Source organism: Penicillium antarcticum (genome assembly GCF_028974205.1).
Source record: "Penicillium antarcticum strain IBT 31339 chromosome Unknown utg000006l_segment0_segment0, whole genome shotgun sequence".
Lineage (NCBI taxonomy): Eukaryota > Fungi > Ascomycota > Eurotiomycetes > Eurotiales > Aspergillaceae > Penicillium > Penicillium antarcticum.
In genome coordinates, this window is record NW_026695304.1 from 1,011,193 (window position 1) to 1,034,121 (window position 22,929).

The 22,929-nt window shown below is 50.1% G+C and overlaps 8 protein-coding genes across 8 annotated transcripts; 6 read left to right on the plus strand and 2 right to left on the minus strand.

Annotated features, from left to right (window-relative positions):
* Window positions 1-388: 388 nt before the first annotated feature.
* On the plus strand, window positions 389-749 carry N7508_006465 (uncharacterized protein; the record flags this gene model as incomplete). The annotated part of the gene is made up of 2 exons (XM_058464531.1): window positions 389-397; window positions 453-749. 2 exons carry the CDS (start codon window positions 389-391, stop codon window positions 747-749), a joined length of 306 nt encoding a protein of 101 aa, XP_058318384.1.
* Window positions 750-1,278: 529 nt separating this feature from the next.
* On the minus strand, window positions 1,279-2,073 carry pfy1 (profilin; the record flags this gene model as incomplete). Its single annotated transcript, XM_058464532.1, has 5 exons — window positions 1,279-1,410; window positions 1,484-1,618; window positions 1,730-1,814; window positions 1,964-1,979; window positions 2,046-2,073. 5 exons carry the CDS (start codon window positions 2,071-2,073, stop codon window positions 1,279-1,281), a joined length of 396 nt encoding a protein of 131 aa, XP_058318385.1.
* Window positions 2,074-3,596: 1,523 nt separating this feature from the next.
* Window positions 3,597-5,565, plus strand: N7508_006467 (uncharacterized protein; the record flags this gene model as incomplete). Its single annotated transcript, XM_058464533.1, has 2 exons — window positions 3,597-4,427; window positions 4,480-5,565. The coding sequence occupies 2 exons, from the start codon at window positions 3,597-3,599 to the stop codon at window positions 5,563-5,565; spliced, it is 1,917 nt and encodes a 638-aa protein (XP_058318386.1).
* A 1,419-nt stretch (window positions 5,566-6,984) lies between these two features.
* On the plus strand, window positions 6,985-11,501 carry N7508_006468 (uncharacterized protein; the record flags this gene model as incomplete). The annotated part of the gene is made up of 4 exons (XM_058464534.1): window positions 6,985-6,993; window positions 7,044-7,494; window positions 7,552-10,609; window positions 10,817-11,501. The coding sequence occupies 4 exons, from the start codon at window positions 6,985-6,987 to the stop codon at window positions 11,499-11,501; spliced, it is 4,203 nt and encodes a 1,400-aa protein (XP_058318387.1).
* A 390-nt stretch (window positions 11,502-11,891) lies between these two features.
* On the plus strand, window positions 11,892-14,326 carry N7508_006469 (anoctamin family protein; the record flags this gene model as incomplete). Its single annotated transcript, XM_058464535.1, has 5 exons — window positions 11,892-11,970; window positions 12,035-12,188; window positions 12,251-12,539; window positions 12,594-13,025; window positions 13,070-14,326. 5 exons carry the CDS (start codon window positions 11,892-11,894, stop codon window positions 14,324-14,326), a joined length of 2,211 nt encoding a protein of 736 aa, XP_058318388.1.
* A 730-nt stretch (window positions 14,327-15,056) lies between these two features.
* Window positions 15,057-16,332, plus strand: N7508_006470 (uncharacterized protein; the record flags this gene model as incomplete). The annotated part of the gene is made up of 4 exons (XM_058464536.1): window positions 15,057-15,144; window positions 15,363-15,378; window positions 15,517-15,785; window positions 15,838-16,332. The coding sequence occupies exons 1-4, from the start codon at window positions 15,091-15,093 to the stop codon at window positions 16,330-16,332; spliced, it is 834 nt and encodes a 277-aa protein (XP_058318389.1). The 5' UTR covers window positions 15,057-15,090.
* Window positions 16,333-16,964: 632 nt separating this feature from the next.
* Window positions 16,965-18,823, minus strand: N7508_006471 (GMC family oxidoreductase; the record flags this gene model as incomplete). The annotated part of the gene is made up of 3 exons (XM_058464537.1): window positions 16,965-17,932; window positions 17,990-18,706; window positions 18,781-18,823. 3 exons carry the CDS (start codon window positions 18,821-18,823, stop codon window positions 16,965-16,967), a joined length of 1,728 nt encoding a protein of 575 aa, XP_058318390.1.
* Window positions 18,824-21,897: 3,074 nt separating this feature from the next.
* Window positions 21,898-22,890, plus strand: N7508_006472 (uncharacterized protein; the record flags this gene model as incomplete). Its single annotated transcript, XM_058464538.1, has 1 exon — window positions 21,898-22,890. One exon carries the CDS (start codon window positions 21,898-21,900, stop codon window positions 22,888-22,890), a length of 993 nt encoding a protein of 330 aa, XP_058318391.1.
* Between the last annotated feature and the right edge of the window lie 39 nt (window positions 22,891-22,929).

Below are 22,929 nucleotides of genomic sequence, written 5' to 3' on the forward strand. Positions count from 1 at the left end.
GACCATTTGCGCCCCGCTCAGTGCCACATATTCTCGACGCTCTACTCGATCACAAAGATGCCTAGCATGTGGTTAACAGAGAACCAGAGTGAGTCGCATTCGTCGCTATCGATATTTCATTGTTTATTTCGCTGGAAAAATACACATGGAAATGAAGAGAATCCTTGTTAACCCGTATAACAGAGATCGGAGTGATCTTCTGCTCTGCAGGTACGAGTGTCGCGTGTCAAAAAACGCAACAAAACCAAAAGCTAACAACAGACCAGGAGGATTATTCCTCTTCGGAGGAGTCTTGATGTTTTTCGACCGGTCATTGTACGTCCATTCCCTACAAGCTATACCACAAGAAGAGAATTGATCACTAATTGCCAATGTGAACAGACTCGCCATGGGAAACGTACGCCACACCATCTACCAAACACATAAACAATTATAACTAACAATATTCCTAGGTCCTCTTCCTTATCGGTCTTACCCTCATAATCGGTGTCCAAAAAACAATGGTGTTCTTCACCCGTCCCCAGAAACTCAAGGGGACAGCCGCCTTCGCTGCCGGTATTCTTTTCATCCTCTTCCGCTGGCCATTGACCGGCTTCTTGATTGAACTGTACGGCCTGTTCATCCTCTTTGGTGATTTCCTTGTCACTATTGGACAATTCGCTGGCAATATCCCTGTTATTGGACCTTACATCCAACGTGGGCTGGAGGTTCTTGCTGGTGGGAGGAGCAATGCCGAACTTCCTGTATAATCGTGTGCGAAATACTGCACTACAATTACTCAGACTGGACATGATGAGTGTTTCGTCGCATTTTTCTTGAACCCCTCGACTTTTGTTTACATTCTTCCGCCATCGAAGCCAATGCCTGAGGACGAGTGTACATTGTACATGCGACATGGGATGACACGATACACTACGGCCAACTGAAGCTTTATGTAATTAATAATGACCCTGTGAACCCTAGCGTTGAAAATCAACAGCTGGAAAATCAGTTAATATGCATGTTAGAGATAGACAATTACATTGTGCATACGAATCAGCGTAGCACTTCCACAAACTGTGCATATGGCCTCATTCAGCAAAGCCAGGAAACATTAACGGCAAAGTGATTCATCATCCCGCAAACCACGCGCAAGCGCAACTGGGGTAGTGTGTTTGGAAATATTCAAAGGGTCCTTCATTCCTATTCTTCACAAGCCCCTCTTTCTTTCTTTCTTTCTCTCTCTCTCATCATTCATTCAGTTATCATTGCTAGCAATTGCTGCTTTTAAGAAACAATCTATTGAGGGTTGTTGATGTAGTCGACGAGGTCCTCGACGACCTTGGCGGCGTTGGGGGTCTGGACGCTCTCGCCGTGGTGGGCGATCATGGTGCAAGCCGAGGCGCGGACGATGATGACACCCTCCTTACCCTGAACACAAATTTATCAGCATGCATTCTGGTGGTTGGGTTGTGTATCCGTAGGCCCAAGCTACATGTCATACCTTCTTGCCGTATACACTGCGCTCGTCGGCCTTGATGCAGACGAACTTCTCACCGCCGACGGAGATACCGCTGGCGAAGGCGTTGTCGCTGGAGGTGTAGGCGGAGATCAGGGAGTTGATTTCCTCCTGGGAGAGCTGTGCGAGGTGGCAGTTGTGTTAGCGATGTTTCTTCCGGTGCTGGGACCCCACCATATGACACAACACTACGTTGTGAACCGGAGTTGTTGGGGGATGTTGGGAGCTTACAGTGAAGCCAGGGGAGGCGGCCTCAAGACCGGAGAAGTCAGCGGCGAGGATACCGGCCTTGTCGAATTGACCCGAGCCCATAAGGCTGTGAAAAGGAGGTTGTCAGCATAGTGTACGATGGCGGATGTCGACGCATCGGTCCATTGCGGTCCGTTGAGGATCGTTGAGGTCCGCGGTGGGCTTATGGGGTGGTGTTGAGGGGTATGTCAGGGTCGAAGAAAAGTGAGAATGTACCTGGAGTCGACGTAGCCTGTTGTTTTGAAGATGGCAATGTTAGCAAAGTGAAATGAGAGTCGAATGTATAGGTGATTCATACCTTGCCAAACTGCTGAGTGAGCACCCATTATGATAGTGAAGGGAAAGAGAGTAACGCTGGAATGTTTAGACGTGGAACAAGAGTAGATACCAGAGAGAAAGGCACACCTGAGTTGAATATAAAAAGGAGAGCTTGTGGGAGAAGAGAGGAAGTGGGGGGAAACGGTGTTTGGCGGTCGGGTGAGGACCCCGCCATATGACGATCAACCGTCTTCTGTTCACATTTCTATGCGATGCTTGTTTCTACAGGGATTTCTTTGTTTATTATCTGTATTTGATATCCTTCGGCTTCGATATTCAAGGCTTTCAGACATACTATTTTACAGGCAAAGTGGTGACTCGGTAAGGTATACAAAGTAGCGGTGGGAGAGGCCTCCACAGCTAAAGCGAGCTAAGTTGAGATAGCTCGGGCAACTTGGAGGCATGACATACAGCCATAACCTGCATCTGCACTGTAGTTCTCTGTAGTTCGCTATACACTTACATATCGTCTGTAGCCTCAGTCGATCTGCCTCACCTGACCACACGTGCCGGGCACGTGGATGATCTTCATCTTCATCCCTTGGCCTTGGGTTCTAGAATATCATCTCATCTGCCGAGGCACTTGACGGGATTTTGCTAACAATTTCATCGCCTCTCAAATCGCCTCCTGTACTGGTACGAGATGCCGTGATACTTTTCCAGGACACACCTCGCTAGTACATACCGTAGGGGGCCAGGGCGCAGACACCCATTGGCATCAGAGACAGCCTTGGCATCACATTGCCCTCCGGAACTGAGTCAAGTCTTCAGCTGAAAAGACCCTGTCTCTAATCCATGGCTGAAGGAATTCAAAGCCAGCCCAATGCAGCCACACATATTTGATGCATTTTACGCAACAACCCCAATATTGAGGCCCCCTGAATCATGCCCGCCGTTTCATAAGTGAAACACGCTCGCGTCCTCCGGCCGATGCGAAGCTCTCGTTGGTTCCGGTCAACCTGGTAGCGAGCTAATCAACCCGCGACCGAGTGCGCTTATTCGTCCTGCATGAAATAAGCATCTCACACGAGCCCCCTATGCTAACGATGTTTAGCGCTGAGGCGCCCCTTGAATTCCAGAGATTTTTGCGCTGTCTGACCGTCAGGTCTCTGGCCCCTGGTCTTTGGCCATGTCTTTTGGCCCTGACCCTGTCTCTGATCCGTCTCTGATCCCGTTTCTGCTCTCTTGTTGGTCCGGTTTGGCCCCAGACTAGACATGCTTCAGATGTGGCATCGTGCGCCAATCTGGGCTCGGCACGACATTACTTGGGCTGATATGTCTCATCTACAGAGTCCGTCGTTATTGTTGGCTCCACCCTGACTCTATTGCCGCTAATTGCTTTCCTTAATATCGGCCTTTCCTGCTGTTTCGTTATTTGTTTTCTCTGATTCTGTTTCGCCTTCTGGAAGGCATTTCCTTCCCTGCTATTAAGGTCTGGGATCTTATTTTAATCCACTGAACTTTTTATTATCTTTTATTTATTTATTATCTTCTATCCTATACCGGCTGGATCCCAGTATACCCATAAGAGATGGCGAGAGGCACGACAACAGTCACGTCTCGCACCCAACCCACCGAGACCATATCATTTCCCGTTTTGACTTATAGCGACGCATTACCCCGGAACGACCTTCGCGATCTTGATGAGCAAGCTCGAAAACGACTAACCCAGGCTGGAATTGTTGGACAATGGGATTTCCGACAGCCCTCCCCAGTAGAGGGATGGTTCAGAAGACCACCACCAGGCCCTGGTGCAAATTTTGACTTTCAAGTGACATCGCCACCGGATGAGGCCATTCCATCTACCAATGGAGCGCCCGAGCAGTATATGATCGGAGTTGCCCTGGGAAGCCCAGGCATGATCAACAAAGATGAACCTTTGCCGCCGCCTCGGTTCGATACAGCAATCTTTGAACCAGGACGAATGACACAAAGCCCCCAAGGTTACAAGCCGAGCAAGTGGAAGAAGATTGGAGGACTGTTCAAGGTGAAGAATGCACTGTCGCCACCAAACCAACTACATGGAAGCGTGGCCAACCAACCCGAGAAGTCCAACAAGTCCAAGGAAAGGAATAATTCTTTGGAAGAGTGGCCGGCTTTCGAGCTTGACCCCAAGGCAGTCATGGGCGGCATTAATCAAAGCCCTCCACGTTCACGTTCTCGAAAATTCTCGCTGAGCGGGAGGAAAGCGCCTCCAGAAGAACCACCCGTCCAAAGACCTCTGCTTAGTGTCGACATCCCGGATATCCAAATGGAGCGATATAGTGTCATGTTCAGCAACGTTGTCAACAAGAACGAGCGACCCTCACTGCTGGCCAGAAGGGCAAAGACGTTGGACAACCTTCGTGTTCCGGACGCAAACGTATGGCATATTTATACTATGTTGTGGTAAAGAGCTTACTGATATGATAAAGGGATTCCTAAAAGCCCCTGTGCCACCACCAATGCCGCAACGCCGAGCAACCTCGCCAGCGAGATCTAGCTTCACCTTATTCCCGAGCTCCCAGCCGTCCAAAGCGGCCCAATTACTCGGCACGCAGAACTTCTCTCGCGGCCCAAGCCCTCTAATGAGGTCCAATACGCTGCCTGTCGACAGTCCATCTAAAGCCTCAGCAGACCACTCTCGCAACAGCTCCAACGTCAACAGCACCTCTTCATTTGAGTCACCTGTCATCCCAAGACTATATACTGAGCGATCGAGTTCAAACACCCCTCGGTCATCTAGTAGTCTCGATAAACCTCTTCCCGCAATCCGGCCAGACCCACGGGCTTCGCCCCAGCAGAGGATTGTTCAGCCGCCAAAGAAAATTCTATCGCCGCAGAACTCCCGATCAAACTCGTTCGCGCAACAACAGAAGAGTGCTCACCCTCTTTACCCAATGCAGGACCAGCAGCCACCGAAGATCACCCACCCACCAAGAAAGGACTCTCAACCACGGACAGGTCAAAAGCCACTCCAGACATCCTCGCCACAGAAGCAAGGCAGTCATCACCGTGTCGATCACAAGAATGACGGCCACAAACAAGATCACCCGGCCCGACCACGTCTCACAGTCCAAACAGAAGCTCGACCACAACCACCAGCCAAAGATAAGATCACAAGCAGTACATCTCTCAGCCCACCCTCGACCTTGAGTGGTGCCCAACAAAGGATTGACCAAATCATGTCCCCAGCCCCTAGGTCTGGCATTTCCCCGGCAGATTCAACCCGCCTGCCCTTCGCTGATGCCGATGGTGCCATTGAAATCAACGAATATGAGGAGCCCGAATCAGAGCAAGAGCCACCTCGCGCTATCCCACGAGTTGAAGTCTCAACTGCTCGCTCGATCTCTGTCTCCAGGGGCAAGCGACAAATGATTGTTCCTATCAGCGCTAAGGCTGAACATTTCGATCCGGATGAACGGTTCGTGCAGAGGAGAGCTTTGACGCCGCAAATTATGGATGCTCATCGGGGTCATCGGCCTGGTGTTTCGCAGGAGTTGCGAATTGAGTCACTTTGATTTTTGTTCTTGTCATTCCTTTCTACCTCTTTTTTTCCTTCTTTTTTGCATTCTTTTTTGCATCATTTTTTGCTTATTTTCTGATTCCCCAATGACGTACTCCATTCCTTGTACATAATTTCTTTTCGGCACTGACTATTTTGCTTGTAAATATCCATCTAATATTACGTTATGAAGTCCTGCAATCGTCCAGAGAGATCGAAGCGCGAATAGGCGGTGGGTGCATAGGGCACGAATTGGACAGAGACAGAACTTAGATAAACCTTGTATAACCAGTGAATCAGAAACCTGACACCAAGAATAACGAACGGCAACATAAAATTCCTGTAACCAGATATAATCCAAATTTTTCTCCAACAGCTGCCTAACGAAGCGGCTGAGTATGGATTCTGAAGTGCTCGAATCAGCATCCTTGCTGCTCTCGAGGGGATAGGTCTTGCCAACGACCTTTCAAAGGAATAGTGCGTTGCATAAATTTGAGTGGTGAAACAGGTTAATTAAATCTCTCAGTCCTAAAAATAGCTCAACTAACCAAATCACCAAGCGCATTCCCTAAATAGGGCATGACATATCACCAGTAACCTATGCCTCCAATTCGCAAGACCTTCAAACCAAGTGGGTATGTTAGAAGAGATCAAAGCAGCCGTTGTTAATGAGCATTGAACTTGAAGCCCAGGGAGAAAGATACGAATTAGTCTATATAACAGTGTGTCATCCATGGATGTGACTGATGATATAATGCCTAGTTCTACTTACCTGACTAGAAAGCGAAGACTGACAAGAACTTAAAGCCTATGTTGAAAAGGGAACACCAAGATGTTGCCGACAAAATCAAATACATAGGCACTGTGTTGATCATTGTACTTGAGAAACGATATTTTTATCACTTCGGTCACTTGAACTTTTGCCTCTTTGTTGAACCTGTATGTTGAATGCCTCTTTCACAACGCATGCTTACACAGTACATCTATACCCAGGAACACCTAGCAGTGGGCATAATAAGACAAGGCAAAAGCTAGCATAGATCATTTCTTTCACATTCGTAAATGTTGTGGCTGGCGATGACAGCGTCTCTGTGTATGATATTTATCTTTGATTTCCCGTGTTAAGGAAAAATTACTGTTTCCTTTTAAAAGTCGAGGTATTGCCCAGACATAGCTAGCCAACCTATAGAAGACAGTTATACGTATCAGATTATAACCAATTGCAATTGAAATGAAGCAAATACTGCGGAAGTAGTCTATAGATAGGCCGCGTATCAGCCGAGCCCCTTCCACATGGCAGTTCCGCCTTGGCCTTCCCAAACCAATGCTCCCCCTCACTCCCTTACGAGGCCATCTACTCATTCTTGTCTTGTATTTGGTCGACGCTCTTACTCTTGCGTTTGATTTGGTAGAGTTGGTTCATCGATCCGCGGCGATGTTTCAGGTACTGTTTTTCCGTCCTGGTGCCTTGCGTCCTACTAACACTATTGCCAGCGCCTCCGCGACGCCATCGACTCTCGCATCGCAGAGGAACAAGCCCGGCAAAAGTCCGCCCAAGATTCCATCTCTCGCTCCAATTCTGCTCGCCGTCCACCCACCCGTAATCTCTCTCCGAGTCGGCGCACCCGCCCAAGACGCAACACAGGCACTCCCGTCAGAGGACCGGACCCCAAGGAATTCGAAGCGGAATTCACCATCGGGGACGATGATGAGTCCAGCCGGCCTGATACTCCCCAAGTCGATACATCAGAAGCTGCCTCGGAAGTAGGCGCAGCCAACGAAGGCGGATCTACTGAGATGGAGGGCAAAACACCCGCGGAGTCGTCCGAGAAAGAGACCCCCAGCGCCCAGGATGTTGAACCTCCCAAGGAGTCGTCAACTGAGCTGCCACCCGATGTTCGGGCTAAGCTCCGCAGACTCGATAAGCTCGAGGCGAGATACCATGGTACGTAACTGCCTGTTTAGGCAACCGCGCATGAGAGACTAACCGAAGCGCATTTAGATTTGCTCAAGGCATACCGCATGGCGCACTCGCGCGTTCTATCCATTGAACCATTTGAGGCCGCTCTACGCGAAAACACACCCCTCACCTCGATTGGCGAACCCAAGGCTTTCACCGAGTACCTGAACCAAACAGCCCTGAAAAGCGATATGGTCATGGACGAGCTGAAGCGCGTCACCGGCGAACGGGAAGACTACAAAAAGAAGATGGAAGAAGCGCAGAAGTCTACCAAGGAGGCATTGGATGAGGTTACCGGACTCAAGGAGAGGCAAGAGAAGCAAGAGAAGCAAGAGAAGCAAGAGAAGCAAGAGAAGCAAGAGAAGCAAGAGAAGCAAGAGAAGCAGGAGAAGCAGGAAAAGCCCGAGGCCGACACGAACAAGGGATCTGATGGGACAGAGGAGACCAGCGAAGAATTCTTTTCATTTGACAACGAAGTCCCCCGTCTCGAGGGTGAACTCAAGGAGAAGCAAGAGGAGGTCGACAACCTCAAGGTTGAGGTGGAAAAGCTCAAGCGCGATATGTCTGTCACTCGTGAATCGACGGAGGGTATGGTGCAGAACCTTGAGACAGCCACTCGCGAGCTTGTTGAGTTGCGCGAAACTAAGGACAAGCTGGACGCGGAGATTGAAACACTCAAGACCTCCAGCAAGGCTGACAAGGCCAATGTTGATGATTTGAAGGCCAAGCTTGCTACAGCCGAATCTTCTATTGAGTCGACATCCAAAGAGGTTGAGCAGCTTAAGTCGCAGCTCAAGGAAAAGACCGAAGAAATCGAAAAGCTCCAGAACCAGGCTTCCGAAAAGACTGAGCCAGATTTCGATCTCGTTTCCCAATTGGATACAGCCAAGGAAGAGAAGAAGTCTGGCGAGAAGAAGCTGGTTGTTCTCCAGGGCTTGGTTGACGGCCTTCGATCCCAGCTTCAGGAAACTGAATCGACCGTCTTAGACCTCAAGACGGAGATTAGCCAGAAGTCGGAAAGCTCTGAGAAGCTCCAGAAGATTGTCGACTTTGTGGACGAGAACCTGAAGGACAACACTACATGGATATCTACCAAGGACAAAGTTTCCTCTGGACAAAAGGCCGATTTCGACGAGTTCCGGAAGAGTCTAGCACCAGCTAAGGAGGAAGAGCCAGCCCCTGCTGTCTCTACTCCTGCTCCTGTTGAAGAGGAAACCCAGCCTGCTCCAGCAGCTATTGCCGCCGGTGGTGGTGGAGGAGGAAAGAAGAAGAACAAGAAGAAGAAGAAGGGCGGAAAGACCGAGGAACCTACCAAGCCAGCCGAGGCAGCCCCTGCAGAGCAACCAACCCAGGAGAAGGCTGCTCCAGCCTCCGATGAACTCAATGATCTTAAGTCAAAGCTGGAGTCATTGACGCAACAGCTGTCCGAGAAGGAAGCGGCCATTGATCGCTTGAGTGCCAAGCTGAAGGGCGAAGACAACCTCAAGGAGGAAATTGAATCTCTGCGCGATGACCTCATCAACATAGGCCAGGAACACGTCGCAGCTAAGGATCAGATCAAGGAGCTTTCCGCAGAGAAGGCGGCCCTTGAAGAAACCATTACCAAGCTCGAGAAGGAACTGGTTGACCTTCGCACTAGCAACGCTTCGACCTCAGCTGACTCGGAGAAACTCCACACCTCTCTCAAGGAGGAGTTTGAGACCCTCAAGATTCGCTCGGCAACCCTTGAGACCGATCTTTCTGCCGCCCAGCAGCTGGCTGCCACTCGGTTCAAGGACCTCACAGCCCTACGCGAGACTCTTCAGAAGGTTCAACCCGAGCTGCGAAACTTGCGTGCTGAGTCTTCGGAGTTGAAGAACCTGAAAGAGACCCTTACTAGCAAGAACTCCGAGCTGAAGGCTCTAGAGGGCAAGCATGAGGATCTGCGTGCCGAGCTGAAGTCCGCCAAGTCGAAGATCACAGAGCGCGACACGGAAGTGGGCACTCTAAACAAGAAGATTCGACAGGAAACCGACAGCCGCCTGAAGGCAGAGGAGAAATTCAGTATTGCTCAGTCCGAGCTGCGCGCCTCCGAAAGCAAAAAGCAAGATGCCATCAATGCCAGAGATAAGACTAGCGGTGATCTCTCTAAGGCACAGGATGGATTGAAGAGTACTCGTGCCAAGATGCGCGAGATGGATGATCAGATCTCTCAGTTGAACAAGGAGCTTGCTGGTCTCCGGGAAGAGATCCAGCTGAAGACTGCGCAGCACAGCAGCGCTCAGAGCTTGATGAACAGTATGCGCGATCAAACATCGGAAATGGCAATGCAGATGAAGGAGGCACGTGAACGTTGCGAGAGTCTGGACGAAGAACTGGCCGACGCTCACCGTCTGCTCAGTGAGCGAACCCGTGAAGGCGAGACTATGCGCCGACTGCTCAATGACATTGAGGGTCGTGCGGAGTCCAAGGTGCGTGACTTCAAGGAACGCATGGAGGCCGCTATCGAAGAGCGGGACCGCGCCGAAGACGAAGCCAGTAGCCAAGGCCGACGCCGTGCCAGAGAAATGGAAGAATTGAAGACTAAGGTCCGCGAGGCTGAGCGAGCATTGCGCACAGCTGAAGAGGACAAGGAGGAGCTTGAGCAGTCCCAAAAGGATTGGCGTCGTCGCCGTGACGAGCTGGAGTCTGTCTCTGAGCAATCATCGCAGGAAGTGACCGAGATCCGCCAGGCCATGGCTGGTCTACGCGATGCACTTGATGAAAGTGAGAAGCAGGTTCGTGACCTTGAAAAGGACAAGGCAGAGCTGCGCCGCTCCGTCGAAGAGACCAATGCCCGGTTGGAGAAGCTTCGGAAATCTCACAAAACCCTTGGCGAGGACGTTCGCCTGCGTGGGTCCCCATCTGGTCGCCAGTCTTCACGATCGTCCATCGATTCTGGGTCTCGCCGGGGACTTGCATCTCCTTCAGCTAGAAGCGAGACACCCGTTGGACCACCCAGCAACGCCTCCATCGACTACATGTACTTGAAGAATGTCCTTCTCCAGTTCCTAGAGCAAAAGGACAAGAACTACCAGAAGCAGCTGATCCCTGTCCTGGGAATGCTTCTACACTTTGACCGGTAAGTTTTACCCATGCCGCGATGTGATCAAAACTAACAGCAGCATAGAACGGACGAACAAAAGTGGATGTCAGCAATAATGTCTAAGTAATATACCCATAGGTGTATTCTGTACCATAACATTTGTAGTGAATCATAATGATCCTATTTTACATTCTCATATTTATATTCTTTGGTAGCGGAGTTCCGTTGGATCCAGATCCTCAGTGGGTCAAATCCCTCCCCAGACTTAGCTGTCAAATTTCCAACAGAATGGACTTCATACCTGCATTCCACAGACCCATGGCTGACCAACCCACCATCCGCCTGGCAATGCCAGAAGGCAAGTTTCCTCGTCCCCATCACCATCATCACCAACCCAACCCAACCCAACCCAACCCCCAAACCCAAAACTAACACCCCACCAGACGTCCCCCTAATCCTCCAATTCATCTGCGAACTAGCCGACTACGAAAAAGCCCTCCACGAAGTCGAAGCTACAGAAGAATCCCTCCTAGCAACCCTCTCCTTCCCAGACACGCCCCCAAAACGCGGCGCCGTCTACACAGCCCTGATAACCCCACCAGCAACATCCACAACACCAAACCCCATCCCCGTCGGCATGGCCCTCTACTTCTACAACTACTCGACATGGCGCTCCGCACCAGGAATCTACCTGGAGGATCTGTACGTGCAGCCGAGCGCGCGCGGCCACGGGTACGGGTTCAAGTTGTTGAAGTACCTTGCGAAACAGGTGCTTGAGGTCAAGGGACGCCGGCTTGAGTGGAGTGTGCTTACTTGGAATGAGCCTAGTATTCGCTTTTATGAGCAGGTTGGCGCTAAGGGTATGGATGAGTGGCTGAAGATGATGGTTGAGGGGGATGCGTTGGATAAGTTGGCCGAGGGGGCGTAGCGGACACATGTAGTGACTTGGGGGGATGGTAGGGGTCTATGCACATGCACTATGTGTGTGGTATTCTGGATCTGGCAGTGAGATGGTATAGATGTGATCGATCTGTGTGATCGAGGGGCGTACATATAGAGCTCCACGACTAAAGTCTCCACGAGCTGTGCGATCATGAAAATACGAGTTAGCAGAGCAAGCCTGAAATCCACGTCATTCTACATGCTTATTGTAATATAAATGTTATCTAATAAACTTCTACCTGGTAACAAGTAAATGCAGACCTGACGCAGCCAGGCAGGCTTTGCCCCAGCTAAGCCTTAAGTGACGTCGTCCGTCGTCCCGCAGATCATCACCTCGACTTTTCGACTTTCACCATTCTCCCTCCACCACCCCAGGATGACCGCAACCACAGAGAATTCCCAGGAGGTGAATCTCCATGTGGACTATGTAATACATTACAGCTTCGGGGACACAGGTAAGCAGCGAGAAGCTCCAATCTGCAGCCGGGACATATGCTGACTACAACGCCCGAGCTCCAGATAAACCACAAGCCATTGAACAGCTCGAGAAGCTGCTCCAGTCACTCGCCCAGGTTGGTTTGCAGGCTGAGGTCCGTCAGGGCGATGAGGTGTCACTGCTGGTCTTTGTGAAAGCTTCAGAGAAGCGCTTGAAACGGGCGGTTTATCGGTCGCGGTGAGTGACGCCGCCATTCTTGGAATTGTGTATTCGGGCGCGGTGCTGATTTTGACTGATAGGGTACGCGATTGGCTTTATGGTATTCGCAATGCAGAGCCTACACAGACTAATTCGACTGAGCCTCAGACTGAGGCTGAGCGTTTGCGCGTTATTCACCATATGATGACGCTTCCTAAGGAGGAGGGCGGTGCGGAGATTATACCTGGTCAAGGGCAGTGGAAGAATGTTTCTGCTATTTTCCCGCTTCATGATGTTGAGACGAATAATAAATGGATGAGGGAGTGGAGTAAGAAGACTTTCCTTTCTGAGGATGATTTGGATCAGATCAGGAATAAGTTTGGAGAGAGTGTATGTTTGAAACTGGAATTGGGGTTGAGGATTGTTGGCTGACATTGATTGCAGGTTGGATTCTACTTCTCGTTCCTGCAGTCGTACTTCCGGTTCTTGATTTTCCCAGCTGTTTTTGGATTCTCGTGCTGGTTCCTTCTTGGTGGTTTCTCCGTGATCTATACTGTGGTGAACTGTCTTTGGTGTATCATTTTCGTCGAATATTGGAAGCGTCAGGAAGTGGATTTGAGCTGCAGATGGGAGACTAAGAATGTTTCTGCTGTCCGAGAAAAGCGGCGAGAATTTAAGCCCGAAAAGGAGGTCTGCGACCAGAGTACTGGTGAGATGCACGGCGTCTTCCCAGCCACCAAGCGTATGCAGAGACAGCTGCTTCAGATCCCATTCGCCCTGCTTGCTGCAATTGCTCTGGGTGCTATCATTGCAACTTGCTTTGCCATTGAGATCTTCATTTCGGAGCTTTATAATGGACCTTTGAAATCATACTTGGTAAGTTGTTTCGACTGCTTGCTGAACCTAAGCTTACCTTCTAGATCTTCATTCCGACTATTCTTGTATCGGCGCTCGTTCCAACCATGAGTGCCATTTTGACATCCATCGCGACCAAGCTGAATGATTACGAGAACCACGAGACGAGCAACGCGTATGATGTGGCACTGACCCAGAAGGTCTTCGTGATCAACTTTATCACATCGTATCTTCCGATCTTCCTGACTGCTTTCGTGTACGTGCCATTCGCCAGTCTGATTGTTCCTTACCTCGACGTCTTCCGCTTGACGGTCCGTCCTTTCGTTTCCAAGGAACATGCCGTCACAAAGGAGTCGCACTTCCAGATCGACCCGGCTCGCCTCCGCAACCAGGTCATCTACTTCACCGTCACAGCTCAGATTGTTGGCTTTGCTATGGAGACTATTGTTCCTTATATCAAGCAACACGCACTTCGCAAGTATAAGAAGTACAACAAGGAGCGCAATGGCAAGGCAGAACGCAACGGCGACAAGGAATCGCCCGAGAGACCTGCCGTGTCTTATGACGACCCCGCCGAGGAAGTCAAGTTCCTCACGCGCGTGCGCAACGAGGTCGAGCTTTCCGAGTACGACGTGACCGATGACTTGCGCGAGATGTGTATCCAGTTCGGATACCTGGCACTGTTCTCACCCACATGGCCCCTTGTCCCACTCTCCTTTTTCGTGAACAATTGGGTCGAGCTCCGCTCCGACTTCTTCAAAATCTGCATGGAATTCCGCCGCCCGGTCCCACTGCGAACTGACACGATCGGACCGTGGCTAGATAGCCTCGGCTTCCTTTCATGGGTAGGAAGCATCACCAGCGCAGCCTTGGTCTACATGTTCAGTGGCAATGCTACGCACGGACCGAACGGCGAGCCGACAGACATCAAGGGTTGGGCCTTACTCCTGACGATCTTCTTCTCGGAACACCTCTATCTAATCGTGCGGTATGCCGTCCAGGTTGCCATGACCCGCCTGGAACCGCCAAACTCCCGCAAGGAACGCGGTGAGCGTTATCTCGCGCGGAAGCGCTATCTGGAATCCACATTGCATGCCGAGACGGATGATGACAAGGATAACGGTGAAGGTCTCGCCGTGCCTGAGTCATCTTCGATCTCTCGCGCTTCTCTTGAGGATGATGCCCGGCATGCGTCTTTGCATGGTGTTGACCCGGGGGATCGGTTCTGGATGCATCAGCACGGCTGGGCGGAGTCAGCTAAGGTTGGTGCTGGTATTATCCAGGCTCAGCCTGTTAAGGGGGCCGCAAAGAAGCAGCAGTAGAGGTGACGGGATATTATGCAAGTTTACTATACAAGGCATAAGCTGCTGACTGTCGGTGCTGGATACGAGATCACGCTTGATGCGTTCGTTGACTTCTAGTTTTCAGCTTCACGTATAGTATACTGATAATGAGTGTCTGGCAAATATTGATTTGTTGATCGTGGTTGCTCAGTGCACACTGCCTGTATTTCCTAGCAGCCTTCAGGTCAATTTTGTATATTCTTTGAAATGCCCTAACAACATTATCTATATTTGGACGACTTGATGCCTCAGGCTTCATTGCCGAGACAATCATGACGTAGTGCTGACATGGGATTAAGTAATCCCGCCCCGGATACCGGATGCAGGCGGAATGTGCAGTCAGCGAGTGGCCAGCGACGATAAATTGAATAGCTGATTGGAAGAAAACGTCGATTCACAGCTGTATCTGTTGTAATCAAGGCCAATCACGCTCTTTGGCCCATCAATAGAAAATGACAACAATCTATACCCTGAAGTACATCACTCACCGCTTTCCCAGTCCGGGGTTCGCTTACCAACCCCTTACATAAAGCCCGGGGACGCCCTCTGACTCAGATTCCTTAAGTAATCCCTCTCCTCCCTCCAACCTGCTTACAGCATCGGATCTGTAACTGCTTACCTCATTGCCCTGCATCTCGATATCATTAGCAAAGAAGCTCTCTTTTGCTCTGCAATTCGTATTGGATTGGTCGTGCCGTGCTGAGCCACTGTCCAATTCCTCTTCCCACAACTCGCCTCGATCCATGCAGCCTGCACTTGCTCCAGCGCCGCATCCAAGCATGCAGACCTCTGCTCAGGTAAGCAGCCTATCTTGAACGCGTTTGTCATCAGATCTATATCCCAGGTCCCCCGCGTCGCTGGTTTACTGCGACGTGCACAACGAGTGGTATCGGCGTTGTGCTTCCTGTTGTTCCGTTTGCGGTAACCCCCGCGACGCGTTGTGTTTGTCCAAGTCCTGCCGCGTCGAAAGGGTCATCGGGTTTGTTTTGTGTTCAATGCTAACTGTTTAATATAGGACCATGCGGACCAGGGTACGTTCAATTCCTATTTCTGTTATACCGTGTTTTCGTGACTTTAAGGCGAGGTTTTCTGAGCACGCCACGCCAACCCGATACAACTTTCGCCTCCCATATATTACTTTCTCACAGGCTAACATGTGCCTTGTATAGTCCTGCATGATCAGCTTCTAGCTGCCCAGCACCATCTTCAGGGTGGTCGCCCTCAGGGCGCCCCTGGTCAGCAGCAGCAACTCCAGCCCAACACTGCTAGCCCTCGTGACCAGGCCAACATTGATCCCGCCATTTCGGGTTCCATGCTTGGTGCTCCCCAAACCCCTACCCAGCCCCAGGGATCCCCTCCTTCTGATGGTGGCTCTAAAAGCTACGGCAAGCGCGAGCTGTCCACCTCCAAACGCGCTGCGCAGAACCGTGCCGCCCAGGTATGTCTCTTTTGATATCTCACTAGAAATGTCATACTAACCAACTCCACAGCGTGCATTCCGCCAACGCAAGGAAACTTATATCCGCAAGCTCGAGGAAGAAGTTAAGAACATTGAAAATTTCAAAGACACCGTGAAGCAACTCGCCGGCGAGAACTACCAGCTCCGCGAGTACATTATTAACCTGCAATCGCGCCTCCTGGAATCGCAAGGCGAAGTTCCCGAACTGCCAGCAAACATTGACCTGACGCAATCTCGCACGGCCGAGATCGCCCTCGCCGCAGCCGGAGTCCAAAGCACCGGTTCTTCTTCTGTACCACCCTCCGCCCCACAACAGGGCCAGCAACAGAGCAGCGTGACAGACGACATGAACTCGCTCAACCGCATTGCCGTCGCAGGCCTGGGCATGCGCAAGCATCCCGATGAGAACAACTTCCTCGGGAACAATTTCCAACAGAACAAGCGCGTCCGCACCGACGACAGCCAGGGGGATGGCTCCGACTCGGTTGGCAAGCAGGAGACCCACGGTCTACCAATGGTGAACTAAATTATCATAACCTCCACCTCGCCATTTGACTTGCCCGCAAGTTCACGCGTTTGATTGCTATATTTCTCGCGATCATTTTTCGATACCCGCGTCTCTATTTGTTTTTTGCTGCCTGTCATCTACATGTAGCCCCGGTGGTACATTTTCTGTTTTCCTTGTGAGTGTTGCACTTACGCTCTTTCGCTCGTGTGCCTAGCTGGATCTCTCGGCTTTTCCTTTTCCTGCTATAGCTGCTATTGTTTTCTGTTATTTGCGTAATGGTGTGTGGCGCGAACTGTAGTTCGGTGGTGTTCTGAGATTTCTCGATCTATTTTCCTTTTGATGGTGTTGTGCTAGTGAGTGGAGTATTGTTTAGCATATCTTTCATACCTTCAATGCAATTATCTTTCATTCATTTTCGTATATTGTTTATCAAGGTAGCAGCAGTCACAGAGAGATCCTTTAGTGCTAACCATGGCTACCGTACGCTCTGTCTTCGAAAAGTGATTACCATGAGAGATATAGTATTCACCACAGGTAACATACAGCTCCAAGTCAAAATTAAATATGTCCTTGGCACAATTACATGACAATATTTTCCAAAAACCAATCCAAAAACCAATCCAAAAACCAATTCAAAAACCTAAATTGACCTACAATTTCGCTGCAACCCGCTGATCAAGCCCATACTCCCGAACCAAAACATCAGCAGCAGTAGCGCCAGTAACGTAAGCCGTAGCCTGCGTATGATTATTGGTCAAAACAGGCACAACACTCATATCAGCAACACGCAATCCCTGCAACCCAATAACCTTAAAGCTGCGATCAACAACAGCCTCCTTATCCCCAACCTTCCCCATCTTAGCTGTCCCAGTCATATGCCAAGAAGAAGACAAGGAATCCTTCCAGAACGCCAAAATATCCTCGTCAGACTCCGACGCCGGGCCTATCAACGTCGAAACCGTGTCCTTCGCGAACGTCGGCGCCCGCGATACTTCCAACAAATGCCGATACATCTCAATGCACGCGCGTCTGTCAAAGGGGTCCTCCAAGAAGCGCGGGTTGAATAGTAGTGGAACGTTCGGGTCAGATGAATTGAGCGTTACCTCGCCGCGCGATTGTTCGTTCATCATAAATGCCGCTAGGCCAACGTAGCTATAATCATGCTTGAACAAGTCCGGCGCAAAGAAGTGCATGGGGATATGAGTGAGCATTTCATAGTGGGGGATTGTGTCGCGGTTCATGAACTCCTGCACGTCTTTTGGTAGAGCTTTGAATTCCGGCGAACTGGTTATCTTGTCCGATTTGAACCAGCCCGCTCCTAGTTGGCAGCCGTAGCGTGTCCATTCACCTGTGTTTGTTTCTTCCCATTGTTTCATGGCTCTTTCCATTGCCGATTTGTCTTTGAAGAAAGTGTTTCGGTCTGTTGTTTCTGGTTTGCGGGCTAGGATGAGGGGTACGAAGTAGTGGTCTCCCAGGTTTTTGCCTAGGGCCGGCTGGTCTTGCACCACTGGGATGTTGTATTTGGTTAGGTCTGTTGCTGGACCGATTCCGGAGTGCATTAGGATTTTGGGGGTGTCAAGGGATCCGGCGGAGAGGATTACATCCTTGGATGCGAAGTCTGGGATATGAGTTAGATATTTGTCACTAATATTGGGAAATGAATCTGGAGACATACACTTCTGGTTGCCGGTATCAACACCAACAGCTCTCTTTCCGTTCAAAATCACCCGCTGTACAGGGCTGTCCGTAACAATTGTCAGATTGTCAGGCGCATCAACAAGCAAATCCACGGCAGTAGTGCGTTTGCCCTGCCCAGCAGAGTTGATAGTAAGCGCCATACCAAGCGGGTTACCGGAGTTATGATCGGCATTGCGCTTAAATCCAGCTTCTTCAAAAGCATCAAGAACGGTAGACAAATCTTTCTCCCAATTCTGCGCATATCCAATGCGCAACCCACCAGTTCGACCATGATCCGCCGCTTCAGTAGTAGCATATTTCTGATGCTCAGGACGAACAATGCTACCATTAAAAGTCTCAAGGCTCTTAAAGCGCCTCTGCATCTGCTTCCAGCCGAAGGTCTCATCGTCAACTCCGGCAGCCCATTCGTCGTAATCGTCCTTTGCACCGACGGCGAACACTCCGAAGTTGATCGCAGATCCGCCTCCAAGCCCCTTGCCGCGGGAGTAGTCAAGTTCGCGACCATTGCAGTGTTCTTGGGGTGTGGTCTTATAGCCCCAGTTTAGGTCTTGCTCTTCCATGAATGTTGTCCAGCGCTTTCCGTCGACGCGTAGGCGTCGGTCGTCATTGCGGCCGCCAGCTTCGAGGAGGAGGACTAGGGGCCTCTGAGCTGATTTCGCGAGACCGGCAGCTAGAGCGCAGCCGGCTGGGCCACCTATTCAAAAGACATGTGAGTTATGAGGCCGGGAGATGATGTAGTAGGCTCAGGGCTGGGTCATGAATGCTTACCTCCAACGATAACAAAGTCGTACTTCTTCTCTGCAGATTCCATATTGATTGATGTTCAAGTATATATGGCGTGGTCAATGAAAATTAAATCGACAATATCAAGGTCACTAGAGACGTGCCGATTATATGTAAGCTCCCAATTCTCACACGGGACAGATCTCGCACTAAAACCGAGACCACTCTTTGCCCAGCACATCGCAGCAAGTCACGAACCTTAGCAGTAGAGAAGTCCGACAAGGCTCTCCTGAATTCCGTACACTAGTGAAGCTGGTGGAGCGGCTCAGAAATGCGATTGCCCCACCAGAGGTCGATCATCGGTGTGCAAGTATGAAGTCACCCGCTGACTCATCTGTTCAGTTTGACAGGTCTGCGAGGTGTTTCTGATCTGGGAAATGATTGCTCAATGATGTTGGAGTCGATTGATTTGCCGAATTGGAATATGGTTGCAGGCAGCATGTATGGTGCTGCTGTAAGGTTAAGACACAGGGTCTTTGGGAATTGCTAACACGATTAGGACGCGTACCGCCGATCGCAAGAGTCCACTTCCAAGCTTCGTATGGGGTTTGGGGTAAGATTTAGAGGAGCATTCGGGTTTGGACCGAGATTTGTGAGATTCGAAGCCTAGGTTCGGAGATCTTGGTCCGATCTGCTGTGAATTTTATACGTTCATTGTAGTAGAGTTGAAGCTCTGGTGGTGGGTACCGTGAGAATTGAGGTCAGTTTGTTTGTGTGCGAAGTATTTCATTTATATCTATTTTGGCAGAAGCTGACAGCTAGGCGCAGAATTATTGTACACGACAGGTGAACACAATTTGAATCGAGGCTAAAGACTCAACAACGCGTATGTTCTAAGTCATGTCTTGGCGGTGTGAGATACAAAGCGGTGTATGAAAGAGATACTGCCGACCAAGATCTAAACCTAATCGGCTCCGAAGGTTTGGGATTGGGTCATTCTTATTTGAACTTCTGCATTAAATACCCCGGAGATGAATTGAGTTGAAAGTGAATTGAATTGGAGACGAACTTGGTAATGGAGAAATGCGGGGAGGTGGGCTACTGTAGCAGACTAGCATTGTAAGCTAGTTAAGCCCATGCATTAGTGGCCCACAAGGACGAAGCTGCACACTGCATCCAGTGTGATCCGAATCCGAGTTTCGGTTGTAGATCCTGGCCTGGATGTGCAGATCGAGATCTAGTTTCGGCTGATCTTGCAGAGCCTAACTTCTCATACGTCAGTACAGCTCAGTGACTCAAGCACTGGAGTCGATTCCACTCCATGAGCACGCGTTCACGCTGTGCTTGCTTCAAGCCTTATCCCGCTAATTTCTGGCCCATGCCACGTCACTAGCAAGCCGGATCGATAGAAAGGCTATCAGGTCAGATGATACAATAGTGGCCATAAGTCCGTTCCCAAACCTCATGTTTATATGATCTGAATGGTTCACCCGAAGCACTTGAAAATGGGCAAAAAGGAAGTGAAAAAAGAGGCGAAAGAAGAGAGGCTAAGTTACAGCACAAAGAATGCTAAAATGGGACAATCACTTCGAGGTTTTGTACAGAAATTGTCCAATACTTCATAGCACGGTGAACGGGCTTATGACCCCTGTTGTAGAAACGGTGTGGGGGTTCAAAGGGTTGTCAAGTCTCATGTAACGAAACTCGATGCTGCGATCGGGGCAGGTCAATTCCATATACATTTCTTTTAGTTCGAGATGAGCTTCCTCTAGGACCGCGTGTACCGTACAGGCAGTACTGTAGCAGAAAAGTGGTCGAAGTTGGTCTCAAAATAGGGGACATATGATCACCATGCGACCACAAGTCCCTATGTCAGACTGCCGCGTCTTCTCTGTTCACCCACTGAATAGCGTACCCACAGATCAGCATCAGCTCATTATGTTCCGATTCTCCACTGCGATGGAGATCACCCCGGAGTCACATGTTGCCGTTTGAGATAGTAGAGGAAGGCACGGCGAGATTTCGGGTCATGCTTGTGCCGACATATCCCAGCAAGTGCTCATATCTAGCATGGCCTGCGCCAGATCTACAATGTAGGGGAGAACTAGACAAAAGTCGGGCCGAAGACGTACATATTCAGTCGACATGCTGTTGGTGTTCCTGGATTCACCGGTGAGTGGCGTTGGTCTGTGCCTCTGAGGGGAAACCCTGACGCCTCCACACCCGCGGGTTAGCGTGCGAACCTCGGCAATTGATTTCTATTTTCGTATGAAGTCCCGTTTGGAACCAGTTGCAATAGTTTCAGGTTGGTAGCAGGCAAAGAGTGTGTAGAGAACACGTTGAGGCACTGGTCAAACGGTTTCGTCAGTTCAAACCCCGAGTCTCGGGGTTGATAGTAACCTCGAAAGCGGCTCGAGTGCGGCAATTGAGTTGAGATATGCAGGCCCGTTACCTCAAAGAAATCAAAGTCCAACAAAACAGGGAAAGATCCTCGTAGAAAAAAAATCCCACATTGACCCTCAACTTTGACCGTGTATTCCGTGTTAAAAGCCAAGACTGCAACTGTTAAAAGGCAAACGAAAGTTTAACGGCACGTGCCCAAAGCGCTTCCTTCCGGGGAAGCGGGAAAAGTCGTTCCCTTGCTTCTTTTCCCCAACCTCATTTTCTCTGGGACTTCTCTCCTACATATTTGTCCTTTCTTGGACTTGTCTGGCCGGGGTCAATTGGTAATCGCGCTTTGCCTCAGGTGGCGAATGGTGGCTTTGGCTCGGTCTCTTCTTCCTTTTTACTACTTTTTACATACTCATCCTTGTCTTATGCGAGGTTCCCGACCTGATCTCACAACCGCCCTCGGAGCCTTCCCACCCCACCCAGTTACATCCACCGACATTTTTCGGAAACCGAGAATTGCGCGACGATCCGATCCTACCGATCTCAAAAACTGCGCATTTCCTCTTAATCCTCCGAACCGGCGCTCGACCGCGATACCCATACAATTTTGCGCGCATAATATTTTCGATCTAGAGTGACTATGATGCCTTTAGAGTCGATCCGCTTGAACAAAATACATGCACAGTCGAGGACCTCACAGAGCGGGGCGCGCAACATTCTTTGATCAGGATACTTCTCGTTTATACATAGCCCGGCTCAGTCGGCTCGACAATGACCAACTTGTCCGAGCCTCCCGACGGGATCCATGGATACCATGGCAACAATATAGCTGTACGGATGTTAATGATCGTCTTCACATCCATTGCATTATACAACGCCATCGAATTATTCATATTGTTATTTTTGACATTCCAATCATACCGGGGCCTCTACTTTTGGACCCTCTTGCTTTCTGTTGTGGCCGGCGTGATTCCTCACGCTATTGGTTATCTACTGGAACTCTTCGAGTTGGCACCATTATGGCTTTCTCTGACCATATCCACCATCGGCTTTTACGTCATGGTACCGGGGCAATCGGTCGTGCTTTACTCGCGCTTGCATCTGGTGGTTCAGAGTCACAAAGTTCTCCGCTTTGTGCTCTGGCTTATCATTATTGATGCGGTCATTCTTTTAATACCTACAACCGTCCTTACATTTTGTACCGCGTTCGTCGCCCAGCCGGCAATGATTCGCGGATATAATGTCATGGAGCGCATGCAATTGGCCTGGTTTTGCACACAGGAAATGATCATCTCCGGCATCTACATTGTTGAAACCGTCAAACTCCTCAAGATGATGCCAGATAAGGACCGCCGGCGAACTCGGATCATGTACGAGTTGCTGGCTATCAATTTGGTCATTATTTTGCTTGACATTAGTCTACTGGTCGTGGAATATATTGGCTACTACTCGCTGCAGACGACTTTGAAACCCATGGTCTACAGTATCAAGCTGAAGCTTGAGTTCGGCGTGCTTGGAAAGCTCGTCTCAGTCGTGCAAACTTCACGATCGCAGCCCACTTCATCCGAGCATGAGGAGTACCCCGGTTTTGTGGACCCCACCCAGTTTACCACGGATGTTACTCACGCGGCTCCTCGTGAATCGCGATCACGAGGACGGAGGGCATGGAATTCGAACACGATTTCCATGGAGAGCTTGCCCATGTCCGAGCGCCGAATTCGCCCATCCACGCGATCGACCGATGACAGTACGCATCCAACATGAGGGTTGACATGAGAAATAAAGTCACACCTTGATCTTCGG